At 42.0% G+C, this 14,712-nt stretch overlaps 2 protein-coding genes across 7 annotated transcripts in view; both read left to right on the top strand.

The window, feature by feature from the left end:
- LOC128421001 (40S ribosomal protein S28-like) overlaps positions 1 to 148 on the top strand; it is a 384-nt gene extending 236 nt beyond the window's left edge. Inside the window, exon 1 of the mRNA XM_053403153.1 lies at positions 1 to 148. This exon is cut by the window's left edge and continues 236 nt beyond it. Within this exon, the coding sequence (XP_053259128.1) occupies positions 1 to 34 (34 nt within the window). The 3' untranslated portion in view covers positions 35 to 148.
- LRBA (LPS responsive beige-like anchor protein) overlaps positions 1 to 14,712 on the top strand; it is a 361,620-nt gene that overhangs the window by 159,601 nt on the left and 187,307 nt on the right. The gene's annotated exons all lie outside the window — the stretch shown is intronic.

Genomic DNA, 14,712 nt, shown 5'->3' on the forward strand with positions numbered 1-14,712 from the left:
GGAATCCGAATGCGAGGTCCAGCAGTGGCACTGAGCTGTAGCTCAGTCGGGTCAAAACTCTCTGGTGTGATATGTTTGCACAGAGTGATGAGCCACCCCCTGTCCTTCCAATAAACTTTCTTTGCCTTCCACCACTAAAAAAAAAAAAGCGGCAGTCCAATACTTGTAGAGTCATGGGTAACTGGAACTTGACAGAAGACTTCATGTCTCCCAAGTCTACCACCCCACAGACTCTGCTTATTCCTTAATGGGTAGAGCCTACCACTCTCTCCTTTCTGAGAGTTCCCTCCAGATTGATTGCCTGTGTTTGACAGGTCAATGTAGAGGTGTGAGAGCTGTATCCTGTTGTGTTGTGTATGTTCTGAGGGCACAGACTCTGAAGGCTTCATGTTAGCAGTCTGGAGGTCCTTGGTCTGGCTAAGTCCCTGCTGGGGACCAGGTTGGATTCCAGGACTACTCTTTCTGATATCACTGTTTCGATGGAACTAGTTGCCCCTGAGTTCAAGCTCAGACTTGACACCATGGCTATGGAGACTCACTATTGGTTTCTTTTTTTAATTAAATATTAATCAAACAAATAAATGCTTCGCATGTGTGAGCAGAGCTAGCAGCTATCTCACCTGTTATCTCATCTTGTACAAACTGTGAACCTTTTGCTTGGTGCAAAGCACTTGAAAGAGAAGAAAGATACGTTTCTTTCTTTTTTTCTTTCCCCCGGGATCCATACACAAAGTGGAGGGATCAAGATTTTCACCTTTCCTTACTTGAATGTGAAGAAGGAAAAAGTGGGAGGATGCAGATTCTTTATTTTCATGCAGGGCTACATGGCAGTAGGAAGGAGAACTTTTCTGAGTCAGGAGAGCTTTCAAAGTAAAATGATTGTGGCTGCTTTCACTCAGCTCTTTTATGACATGCAGTGGATGTGGAAAAGGCAGCAATATTGGAGTGCTTCCTTTACCTAATGTGCAACCCAGGAAGAGGCTATAGTAGCAGGCAGGCAGAAATGCACATTGATATGAGAGAACTTGTGGCTGCATGCCAGGCAAGGGAGGTGCCAAAACACCTCCCTCTAGGCTGCCTCTGTCTCCTCTGCCATCTTTTCAGGTTCATAGGACAGGCGACAGCTATAATCATTGATGGAGGGCATGGGATGAGAGGGGTGTGTGGGTGTGGGTGGGTGGACAGCTTCCACGTTCCCATCTTGTCTGTCCAGAGTAGTGTTTCTCAAACTTGGGTTCCCAGCTGCGGTTGGACTACAATTGCCATCATTCCTGGCCACTGGTTCTGCTAGCTAGAGATGATGATAGTTGAAGTCCAACAGCAGCTGAAACCCAAGTTTGAGAAACACTGATCCAGAGTAACCTGATAATTACTCCAGGCACGGGCCTTAGCTTGCATGGGTGGTGAACCAGCAACTTTCCAGATGCTGATGACTGGACTCTCATTAACCCATAAGGGGATGGCCCATAGGTTGGTGGTAGAGTATTTGTATGCAGAAGGTCTTGGGTTCAATCTCCAAGTAGAACTGAGAAAGAGACATGTCTTAAACCCTGGAGAGCTACTGTCAGTCAATGTACATAATTTTGACCTAGATGGACCAATGGCTTGTGACTGTATAAGGTGACCTAAGTCAGCATGGGCAAGTATGAGGAATTATTAGAGCTGTAGTCTGGCAACACCTCAGACCATAACACAATAAGTATTTTAGAAAGCTAGTCCTGGCACCTTCTTCGCTGTGCATGCTAGCAAAAACTGAGTTTGCTTTTGTTTTATCTGAGACACCTTATATATGAATCCCATAGAAAACACAAAGCTGGCTGGGATTGTTTTGATTTGGTACGTGCTGCCAATGACTGCAATCTATACAACAAGATGACAAGATCGATAAATATGTAGATAAATGCCAAAGATACTTCCTAATGTGTTCTCCGCAGCTTGGGTCAAGTTGATTCATACTGCTTTGTAAGACAATAGAAATTGTTTGCAGAGCTTGCAGTATGTCGTCGTATTATAGACTTAGAATTGACCTGGGAACAGTTGCATCCATAGATTGACCGCTTAAATGACTCCCTAGTGCTTATCTCATCATGCTATATTCATCAGCATACTGAAATCTGTTAAGTATTTGGTGGTGCGGTTTTGCCTCACTTGTAAAGAGGCTTCTTCTAGTATCTATTTTAAAGAACAAATCGGTATGTCTTAAAATTAATCAGAAGGAGCTTGGACCATTCCCTAGTAGTCATCACCCTTTTTAGACCTGGGACCCATCTTTCACCTCAATATGCATTTGGGGACCCATTCTCTTAATTTTTGCCATTTATTTGTATGGTAGTAGTGCTGCTATTATGACAGTCTTGGATTAAACCATGACCCTAGTAGTGGATCCTGAACTACCAGTGGAAGACTAATGTCCTATTCTATGAACCATTGGCTGGATCCTGCAGGACACCTTCTGTGTCATAGATCTGATGCTCTTGTTTTGAAGTCTGCAGATGGTGCATGTGTAATCCAGCAGAAACAAATTAAATTAGATACTTGCTTAATTCTTCTGGCAAGGACCAATACCTGTTTGCACAAAGATTCCTCTCATGTGAACTTTTTTCTACCTTGATTAAGTTCAGAGGAGAAATTATGTAAGCAGGGCTTTCATACTATAAGGCTTCAGTATGGAGACCTCAGAGGGACGCGGGTGGTGCTGTGGGTTAAACCACAGAGCCTAGGACTTGCCAATCAGAAGGTTGGCAGTTCAAATCCCCGCAGCGGGGTGACCTCCCGTTGCTCGGACCCTGCTCCTGCCAACCTAGCAGTTCGAAAGTACGTCAAAGTGCAAGTAGATAAAGAGGTACCGCTCCGGCAGGAAGGTAAATGGTGTTTCCATGCGCTGCTCTGGTTCACCAGAAGCGGCTTAGTCATGCTGGCCACATGACCCGGAAGCTGTACGCCGGCTCCCTCGGCCAATAAAGCGAGATGAGCGCTGCAACCCCAGAGTCGGCCACGACTGGACCTAATGGTCAGGAGTCCCTTTACCTTTATGGAGACCTCACCTTATCTGTTATTTGGAATTCATGGTGGGGAGAAGTATCTACCACCTGTTGTACCATATACTGGCCACAGTCAGTAATTTTATGACAGAATTCTCTTTAGTTTCTTCTGTTTACATCTGCTTGTCCAAATTTATGTTTACTCTCCCCAAAGAAATTAAACATATTCTAGCTAGCTATCTTACTGAGAAGATACAAACCTAATTTTCTCTCTGCTAATATACAGGTGCCCCCCATCTGATTTTTTAAAATTCCAAATTCTTTAATCTAGCAGCAGTACCTTTGTTGGTATTTAACAACTATACTATAGGTCCTATAAACAAAAGAGCCTTTGTAATCCTGTAGGCTAAAAAATGCAGGGAGCATAAAAGCTTTAATTTTGCCCATAAGATTTCAACTAATTTAAAACTAAATTAAATGACATGTTTGTCAAAATTCTTCTTCTACTGTGTATATTTTTCTCGCAAAGGGAAGTTTTCCCTTGTTCAAATTCAAATCCAAATCAAGTAAACTTAGCTTGTTTACAAAATATTGCCATTTTCATAATTCAAGTTCACTGTCATTTCAGTATGCAAAATACATACATACATGCATACTAAAATTTAAGTGGTGTGTTTGACCTGTTTCTAATGTTTCCCTTCTCCATGCATATCTTTCCTAGTTTCTCCATTACATTGCAACAGATAGGCAGAAATGCCAAGATATAGACAACAAATAATGACTTGTATTTAAGGAATACAATGCACTGAGGAAGCATTGAGGAATGCATCCTAGTAATAGGTTGGTTTTGTTGCAATATCACACCAAATACATGAAAAATGGAGCAAATATCCCTAAAAACGAATCATCTCAAGCAAATGCCTCTACTTAAGAGCTTTCCAGGGGACCAGAAGATTTATGTGATCCACATACCTTTTGAAGAAAGGGTTGCTTTTCCAGAATAAGGTCAAGATGAGTCTCTGATCAGTATCTGAGAGGGAGGGGGAGATGCTATTTTCAAACTTTTTTTAGAACTCAATTGTTTTTTTGAGAGAACAATATCTGAGAAGTATTGATCGTATGTGTCCAGTAGTTAGTCAAAGGCTATCTCCTTTGACTAACCCTTTAGAGTGGTGTCATCCTCGCTCATGTGATAGATTGTTACAATCTCAGCCAGTGTAATTACACACTAACCAAGTGGGTCATTTATTTCTTTACCTTCACCATTTACCAAAAGTCTCCTTTATCTTTGGAAGCCAGCTCTTCTCTGTGTAGTAAAAGCAAAATAATGGCACATAAAACATTAGATCCTAGAAATAAGGGTTTCAAAAATAACTAGAACAACAACTTGGGAAAAACTGTTATACTTTTTATGATCACCTACCCTAGTATGCTTTTATTTTTCCTTGGTTTCAGAGAACAAAATATCATAACCATATGTCCACCCTGCATCACAGGTCTGGCAAACACTATTTTTAAAATAAACTTTTTAATATTTTGTGGTCTTGTCTTAATAAGTACTATCATGAATGCAACAATCAACTGTGGCTTTGATGCAAAGTTTAGTGGGCTTCCTGTGCAACCAGGAGCTTCCCATTCATCTTCAGTATCAATGAATCTCTGCATATACTGAATTCTTTCCAACATTAAGGTAAGCTGGGATGCCTTTAATTCTCATGTGCACATTGCAGCAACTTTTGGGAAGGATGCCCTGGACTGGCTGACTCATGCTATGACTATTTCTGTAGTGTTTTGTCCAACCAAATTGTCTTGTAATACTATAAAGCTTTCCAGTTCCCCAGGCTACATGTTTTTTTAAAACAATCTTCTGGAAGTTAAAATATCATATTTCCTTTATTTTAACTTGCATTATCAAGACCTGGGTGATCAAGCTTTAGTATTTATCAGGACACACATTTATCAGCACACAAAAAGTCCAAGGGAGAGAGCAGTCACCACCATTCATAAGAAAACAATCTCCCTCACCAGGAAACCACCTAGGCTGGGGTCTTAGTTTGTGGAGATTTATATGACGTTGGGTCACAGGCCCTCCCCACTACAATCTCCATACACAGGCTGGCTGAGGTGGTCACAGGTATGGTGTTTGAAACCGCCTAGACTGTTGTGCTGAGAGACTACAACATTCATACTGGGACCAACTTGTCTGGGCCTGCTCAGGACTTCGTGGCCACCAGAACAACCATGGGATTGCCTCAATACATCACAGAGCCTGCACATGAGAAAAGTTGGGCTCTTCGATCTACATCTGGAGCAGTGAGTAAATGTTCTGGGAGGAGGTTTGTAATCTCACTGCCATCCTCATACTGTATAGTGGTGAGGTGTGATTACACGGCAAATAAACTTAATTTTGTCACTACCATTGCACTCTCAAGAACCTGGCCAGCAGAGCTTTGTGAAGTTGTTAATCTGCTTTTGAGAACTGTCTCTAAGGGTATGGAGTTGGAGCCATCAGCAGCACGCTATGACAGGTCTGCTGAGCACTACGCAAGCACTTTGTGTGGCATTTCCAGAGCTACTTAGATTTTCCTTTTCTGGTTTTAAATATACAGGATGTAAAAATAACTTTAAGGGCATGCTGGCATCCCCACTTCCTGTGGGATTCTTTAATGTAATAAGAACCAGCATGTTGCATTCTTAAGTTCAATTTCAGGCAGTATTATGTACAATATTTTGGTAATTTATTGAGCTTGTAGTGAAAATACACATTAAGCTTGCTCATTACAGTGCAATAATTAGCAGATAATTTTCTACGTTTCAATGAATTTTTGTCATAACATTTAAGGGGACTTTAATTGCAAGTAATCAGGATTGCATGTTAATAGGCTGAAGATAATTAGGAAACCATTTGCATTTCCCTTCCCACAAATTTTCTTAGCATTCATACTTCACTTAATTCATAACTTTTTCTCCTGAGGATTGACTAATCCCATTTAGTCACCGTAATAATAGACATGCTATTTTTTCCTTTAGCCTTTCCTCCAGTCCTAATGATTTTTGGAAGGATTATAGCTTTGATTAGTCAGATTTATTGGTGTTAGATGTACAGTATTTTTCTTTTGACTTCTAATAAGCAGAAGTAAACTGTCACAGGAAGATGCAGTAGCTGCATTGATTGTAAATTTGCATTATTGTGTGGTAATGAAGATATGCTTTCCTCTCTATTAGGTCTTTGTTAGAAATCTGAGAGAACCTTTTAGCAAAGTGGTGTCTCACGGAGCAATGCCACTTCTAACATACAAAGGAAACTGAATGCCCCATATTGTACTACTGGTTTTTCTTTCGCTTAGTAGAGGGAAGCATATTTGTGGTAAACAAAAACCTAAATTGCTGTCTTGTTCTTAAGCAAAACCAGAGAGGTTATTAAGTGATATAAGATGTTCTAAAGTCACTAGGACATGAGTGGTGATTTTTATGTAGCTTAATTAAAAATCCTGTTTCCAGCTTGACTCAGTTCACAGAGCAATGTGGATAGTGTAAGTTAAATTTGATAGTGGAGCAGTATATGGCTTGTTCAGAAAACCAAATGGACTGCAGTAGTTCACTATATACTTTACACTAAAAGAAATGTAATAGAGGGGGGCAAAGGCCAGCAGCAGCAGCAGCAACAGTAGCAACTAAACCATGCTGCACCGAGAGAGCCGGAAACCACCTCTTGATTAGTTTTATGAAATGTGTCTCAAGAAATGATGGTAAAGTGATCCTGCAGACGGAGATAAAGTGGAGATTGATCACTGTTGAAAATATCTACCTTATTGTTCACCATAAGCAGTTGGGGCAAAGAAATCAGAGAAGGGAAACCTAGCATGAGGAGCACTTAAAGCAGTAAAAATATATGAGGGTAACTGTCAAGTGACATACAGAGGTCTAAACGTGAACACCTATAAACTAGATTCACTTCAGGTGACTCTGGGTGCAGAGAGTACACTTTATAAAATTTTAAATAAATTCCTCCATAGCAGCAGCCTGGTGAATGTTCACAAGCAGGAAACACTGCTTTTTATCTGATTCTGAGAGCCTCCCAAGAAACAAAAACAAAGCGGAATAGAATTCAGTTTTGAGAATGATTTGCATGCAATATTTTGCAGTTAGGGGCTTCTGCGAGAGTGCAAAGTGGAGTGCTTGTTCATGTTTATTTTGTCATCCAAAATTACCTGAAAGGAATACAATAGACGTTCCCAAAACTTTTCAGAAGATGGGACAGAACCACAAGCTGCTTAAGGAAAGATGTAACACTGCATTAGACATGGGTTCACCTGAAATCTTAGCTTCATTGAGGTCAGGGAGCGAGTGGCACTGTGGTCTAAACCACATCAGAAGGTCCGCAGTTCGAATCCACGCAACGGGGTGAGCTCCCATTGCTCTGTCCCAGCTGCTGCCAACCTAGCAGTTCGAAAGCATATCAGTACAAGTAGATAAATAGGTACAGCTGCGGTGGGAAGGTAAACGGTATTTCCATGTGCTCTGACTTCGTTGTGCCAGAAGCAGTTTAGTCATGCTGGCCCAAAAAGCTGTCTGTGGACAAATGCCAGCTCTCTCAGCCTGAAGCGAGATGAGTGCCGCAACCCATAGTCACCTTTGACTGGACTTAAACATCCAGGGGTCCTTTACCTTTACCATTGAGGTCAGTTCAGTGGTTCCATCTAGTGTCTGTCTCCTATTTGTGTGCAACAGTTTGTAATGAATAGATCCCCCCCCAAAAAAAAAGATTAGACAGCTTAGTTGTGTCAGGTCTATCAGTGGCAAGATGCAGAAATGGGTATTAGAAGTAGTCTACTGTTAAGTTTTAGTACCTATAGATGTAGCAGCTTGTTAACTTTATTTCTATGAATTAAGTAGATTGTAATCCAAAACTGGCATATAAGAACTGGTTGAAGTACTTGCTGTTTTTCCTCTGTGAACAAGTGAACAGAAATTACACGATCTGCTATTGCATACATATAAGTAATATCTAGTAGCATTCTACTTTAAGAGGTTACAGTGCTACTCTTCTAATTTATAGAACAATAAAGACTGACAAAATTAATATTTTCAACTAGAACTGTTGGAACATAATATATCTATTTGCTGCACCAAGCATGCTGGGTATTACTTTTTGGCATTGATTAGGAAAAGAGCAACAGGCATACTGTATAGCGATGTTGGTGGTTGTTGGTTGCCCTCTTGTCCCTTTTCTGAATCCTCTACCTTTCCCTGGTTACAGTAGAGTAGTCTGCTGCATGTTGAGCAGATGTTTCTCCTTTGCTTCTTTATCTCTAAGTGCCCTTTTATACAGAAATCAGATTGTGCTGGTACTGTCATTTTTATCTGAGGGGAGGAAATCCCACCTGAATGAGGCTGGTTTTCTTTTCAGGCAGCTACATAGTGATGCTCAGGGACGTGCACTTCTCTTTCTCTTGCTTCTGTTGCAGCTCATTGCAAATGCTGTCGTTCTGGCATGTTTCTCCACTAATCTCCCTTTCAGTTTTTGGCTGCAATTCATAATCCCTTTGGGTCCCCCTTGAACTGTCTTCCGTTATTTTTTAAGTCTCCAGTCTCCCCTGCTCCAATTCGTAAGCACATTTCCTATTACTTCCCTTGCGTTTCTTTGTGGTGGTTTTTGTTTTTGTAGCTGGAAGACAGAGCTGTGAACCCATCATTCTTTTCTACTTCCTGCATTTGTGTTTTCCTTTATTACTTTTGTGCCGGCAAGGAAGTTGCTAGGAAACTAAGCACTGCCCATGACCTGGTCTTTGCCGATGAAGGAAGATATTAGAAGTGGGGGCTATGTACAATTGGGTTGTTCTTATTTTTTAAAAAGTAGGAGGGAAAGGGAAACCAATTACTAAAGCTTTTTTTAATGCACTTCTCTGATAAATTAGTTTATTATTTAACATGGAATAAAATACAGCAATGTTAAGAACAAAATGGGGGGGGATTATGCGTGTGTCTAATAATGGGCTTGTCTTCCTCCCTGTATTTTCTCCTCGCCATTGCTTCCCCCTTCTCCCACCTGCCCATTGGTGATACTTGTGTAATGTCCCTGAAGATGGAAGGCCCTTCCCCCCCCCAGCACTCTCACGTTGCTATATATGCAGTAGGGGAGCGGGTGGCACTATGGCCTAAATCACTTGAGCCTCTTGGGCTTGCCAATCAGAAGGCCAGCAGTTTGAATCCTCGTGACGGGTTGAGCTCCTGTTGCTCTTTCCTAGCCTCTGCCAACCTAGCAGTTCAAAAGTATACCAGTGCAAGCAGATAAATAGGTACCGCTGTAGCAGGAAGGTAAACGGTGTTCCCGTGCCCTCTGGCACTCATTGCGGTATCCTGTTGTGCAAGAAGTGGTTTAGTCGTGCTGGTCACGTGACTCAGAAAGCTGTCTGTGGACAAATGCAGGCTCCCTTGGCCTGAAGTGAGATCAGCGCCGCAACCCCATAGTCATGTTTGACTCGACTTAACCATCTGGGGGCCCTTTACCTTTACCTATATATACAGTAGCATACTCATATATGCATTTTTAAGCAAAAAAATAAAGGAAGCAAAGGTAGCCATTCCAGAGAGCTCAAGGTAAGACCATTGGTGCAAGACATTGAACCTTTGGGAGGGAATTTCATAACTGAGGTACCACTGCAGATGAAATCCAACCTCTGGTTGATGTTGGCCTACCTTCTGATTAGGAAAGGTACTTGGGAAAATGCATTGGCAGAGGAACTTTAAAATTTGTGCTGCTGGATATTGCACAGGTGCTTTTTTAGGTATCTGGTCTAAGACATTTAGGACAGAACTGGAAAACTTTGGGGCCTTCAGATTTTCTGGACTACAACTCCCATCTTCCCTAACTATTGACTATACTGGCTATAGCTGATAAGCATTGGGGGCCAGCAACATTTGGAAAGCTAAATTAGCTGCTCCTGATAAGAGACAGATTGATTTGGGGAATCAGCATTGTGAAGTAAGCCAATGTATGTTCATTGCATGTCTGTATGTCCTAGCAGAACAATTAGACTAATACTTTCACTGTTGAGGTGTGGGATAAGGCATAGGCTAGACTAGAGTGAAGTATACTTTCTTCAGTCCCTCCTCCAAGCATCGTGAAGAGTGGGACCAAGTATGGATCTTGGGTGACAAGATGCTTTAAATTTCTTCCACAGCTATGGGATTCAACCAGTTTAACATTTACTGATATAGTTAGCAAGTGGGTGACATCAGTCATAGCTGAACAAATGTTGATAGTAATGTTTGCTTGTTAGGCAGTATTGTTGGTCTAATGCTATACATAACTCTGTACTTTCAGAATGATTTTTCTTAATCTGATAAATTATGCAGTATTTCATTCTGACCTTGCTAACCTTTAATGTCTACTTCAGTTGAGAGTGATATTTGCTACAGTAGAACTGCAGTGATTGTTATAATTTCCTTCCTGTGTTTTTCACTCTTTTCATCATTAAACTAAATACATTGAAAGAGACATAAAAACATATTGGGCTTGGAAATGAGGTACATGGGCTAAAATATAATCCTATTACTGCATATCTTAATTTGATGGGCTGTTCATTTCTACTTGGAAAAATATATAATATTCAGTGTTATAGCAAAAGAAAGAAAAGTTATTAGTCTAATGCAGATGCAGTCCTTTCAAAATCCTTTCCTATGACACATGCCTATGAGCAAAGTATTATATGAAAGTTGTTGGCAACTTCAAATCGTTTGAGCTTTTGGAAGAGCAAGATAAATCTATTAGGAATAAATAAGCAGCCCATTTTATGTAAGTGTGTAATCTGAGGCCAGTTGTTTTTAATTTGTTAAACAAGATGTTTTTAATTTGGTACTTGAATGAAATCACAAACCATCTTCAAAAGCAACCCCATATAGAGTATATTTCAGTACAGAAACCTAGATGTTAACAGATCTAGTGTGGCAGTGAGCTCCAATATGAGGCACCACCAGTGAGATGGCCCTGTCCCTGTTATCACTTTGCTATGGAGTGGAGAGTCATCCTGGTGGTCAAACAGTCTGTATGGTATGAGTTCTTCCTTCAGTTTCCCTTGTCTTCAGCCCTTTGTGGCTTCCCTGTTATACTAAGCACATTGAATTGAACTCGGAAACTAACCAGCAACTTTGGTCAGATGTGATGTTGTCAAAGTGATAACAATCTCACAGCCATGTTATGAAGCATTTCAAATTTCCAAACTATCTTCAAAGGTTGTATAGTGCATTTAAGTACTCAGCGCCTAGATGTTACCAGAGAGAGGCTGGATAACTGTGTCTGTGGACAAACACCGGCTCCCTTGGCCTGAAAGTGAGATGAGCGCCGCAACCCCATAGTCGCCTTTGACTGGACTTAACCATCTAGGGGTCATTTATCTTTTATGTATAAACAAGCAAACGTACTTTTAACCACTAATGACAGTTGGGCATCCAGAGTAAGCTCTATATCTAAAAAGCTTCTCCAAGCTAGACACCTGCACTTTAAAGTGGCTTCCAACCCACACAGGACAAGTTACAAACTGCTTTCCAGAATCATCGTAGAGCTTACCAAGGGAACCTGCACATTATCTGGATTAAATGTTACTTCATTCACGCTCATTCAGGCCTATACTGATTCCAGCACAATTTGCAGTGGAATGTAAAGTTTCTCTTTGACCTTACACACATCTTCTGTGGCTCCTGTCCATTGTGCCCCTGCCTCAATTTTTGAGCCACCGCCGTAAGTGTTCAGACGTCACTTTTTGTTTGTTTGTAGGAGTGAATGCTAACAGCAGTAGTCCTGTTTAAAGGGATTTATATACAGGTGCAGAATTGAGGTGCTTCCTGTTGTTGCTAAGTTCCTTGGGTTAGCAATGATGGAAGACAAATATTGTCCTTTCCCCAGCAGTATTGCTAACTGTAACCAGGAAGCCATTGACCACCGGACACTATGAACCACTGTCACTTCTCCTACACAGGTTCCATTTACTGTTTATGCTAGAGTGCTGACATGAAGGACATTGGAGCTAGTTAGTAAGGTCTCTTAAAAACAATAGGTAATTATTGGATTGTTTAGAATAGGTGTTGACCAATATGCTTTCTATTAAGTGTTCTGATTTAAAGATTGAAGAACTTGCATTGGCAATATCTGAGAGCACAAGCAGAATATAGCAACCTTTGCCAACCTGGTGCTCTCAAGAGCTATAGGGCTTTACAGCTGCCACACTTGGGCCAGTCCGACCATATGTCTTTGTTCCTGGTACCAGCATATATCCCACTCAGGAAACGGGCTCCCACAATATTAAAATCTGTTAAAATCTGGCCTGAAGGTGCTATTCACCAGCTGCAGGACTGTTTTGAGAGAACTAATTGGGATATTTTCGATCGTTCAGACCTGGAGGAGCACACGGCGGCAGTTCTGTGCTATATCAATCACTGCACAGACACTGTCACAGTAAACAAATCCATCCGGTTTTATCCCAATCAGAAACCCTGGATGAATAGAGAGGTCCAGGGCCTGTTGCGGGAAAGGAACAGGGCTTTCAGGTCAGGCGAGGTGCAGCTTTACAGTGTGGCAAGAGCAAACTTGAAGAGGGGTATTCGACAGGCAAAACGGGATTATAGGCTGAGGATTGAGGACAATTTAAGGAGCAACAACACAAGACAGATGTGGCAGGGGATTCAGCACATTACCAACTACAAACCTAACCTTGGTGCTGTCGACGGTGACCCTTTGCTGGCGGAGGAGCTTAACCTCTTCTTTGCTCGCTTCGAGAAGGAGCCACCTGAGACGCCGGTATTACAGCCACCAGCCCATAGGGGCCCCTCATTCACGGTAGAGGAGCATGAGGTGAGAAAGGTATTGAGGATGGTGAATCCGAGGAAGGCGGCTGGACCTGATGGCATCACTGGAAAGGTGTTGAAGGGCTGTGCGGATCAGCTGGCGAGGGTCTTTACTAAGATCTTCAACAAGTCCTTACACCAGTCTATTGTCCCACCCTGCCTGAAGTCGTCAACTATTGTCCCTCTGCCTAAAAAATCCACAATCAGTAGTTTGAACGACTACAGACCAGTTGCACTGACTCCAATCATCATGAAGTGTTTTGAGAAACTGATGCGCCGTCATATTATTTCCTGTCTTCCATCAACTTTTGACAACTACCAGTTTGCATACAGGGCAAATAGATCCACAGAGGACGCTATCACCACTACTCTCCATGCTGCTCTGTCCCATCTGGAGCAGCCGGGGAGTTATGTGAGGCTGCTGTTTGTGGACTTTAGCTCAGCTTTTAACACTATCCTCCCCTATAGACTGGTGTCCAAGCTAGAGGCGATTGGACTCTCCAACTCCACCTGTCTCTGGGTTTTGGATTTTTTGTCAGAACGTTCTCAGAGGGTTAGAGTAGGGTCACATATGTCCACAGCCCTTAGCCTTAACACCGGCTCACCACAGGGTTGTGTGTTGAGTCCCCTGCTCTATGCTCTCTATACGTATGACTGTACAGCCACCTATTCCAGCAACAAAATCATCAAGTTTGCTGATGACACTACGGTGGTAGGGCTCATTTCAGGAGGGGATGAGTCCGCCTATCGGGACGAGGTGGAGCGGCTCTGTGTTTGGTGTGGAGAGAACAATCTGGCTCTTAATACGGCTAAGACCAAGGAATTAGTGGTGGATTACAGGGAAAAAAAGGCGGACATTCAGCCCTTGTATATCAATGGGGAACGGGTGGAGAGGGTGGCGGAATTCAGGTTTTTGGGAGTAACTATCGATCAGGGCATGACTTGGAGCGCAAATACCACTGCTCTGGTGAAGAAGGCCCAGCAGAGAATTTATTTCCTCAGACTTTTAAAGAAGAACAATCTGAGTGAGAGACTGCTGGTGTCCTTCTACCGAGGCTCCATAGAGAGCATTCTTACATACTGTATTTGTGCTTGGTTCTCCAGTTGTACAGCTAGGGAGAGGAAGGTGCTCCAGAAGGTCATAACCACAGCACAAAGGATTATTGGTCAACCTCTCCCATCTTTGGAAGAATTGTACGGTTCCCGTTGTCTTAGGAAAGCAAACAACATCCTGCAGGATTCATCTCACCCGGGATACAGTCTGTTTGCACTACTGCCTTCTGGCAGGAGATATAGAAACATCAAGTCAAGGACAAATAGACTGAAAAACAGTTTTTACCCGAGAGCTGTGGCCCTTTTGAATGCTGTAACTCGATAGTGTGACCTGGGAGATTGATGGGTGTGGGTGTGGCTGGAATGTGGTTTGTTGGTTGTTGTTGTTGTTTTGCTTTTGTTGTTTTTAAGGGATGGCATCCAATTTCGTTGCACTTGTGCAATGTTGCACGTGTGTAATGACAATAAAGAATCTATCTATCTATCAAGACATCTTAGACTACAGCTCCTGAGCCAGTACAGCCATGCTGGCTGCGGCCGATAGGAGGTGTAATCCAAAACATCTGGAGGGCACCACGTTGGGAAAGGTTAGTGTCCAGTGATAAGCCTGATAAAGATAGGCATGTTTAAATATATTTAGTTTGCTGTCTGCTCGCAAAATGTAAATGCTTAAAGTCAGAAATACACATAATCTTCAAAACAGGAGATACTCCTTTTATGATGGCAATGTTGATTAAGGTGTGCTGTGAGACTGATTTTTAATATCTACATGCAGTTACTCTTAGTATGTTTTAGAGGGCATAAGTAACAGGTTAAGGGGAGGAGAAGTATAAAG

This window comes from Podarcis raffonei, chromosome 9, assembly GCF_027172205.1.
Source record: "Podarcis raffonei isolate rPodRaf1 chromosome 9, rPodRaf1.pri, whole genome shotgun sequence".
Classification (NCBI taxonomy): Eukaryota; Metazoa; Chordata; class Lepidosauria; order Squamata; family Lacertidae; genus Podarcis; species Podarcis raffonei.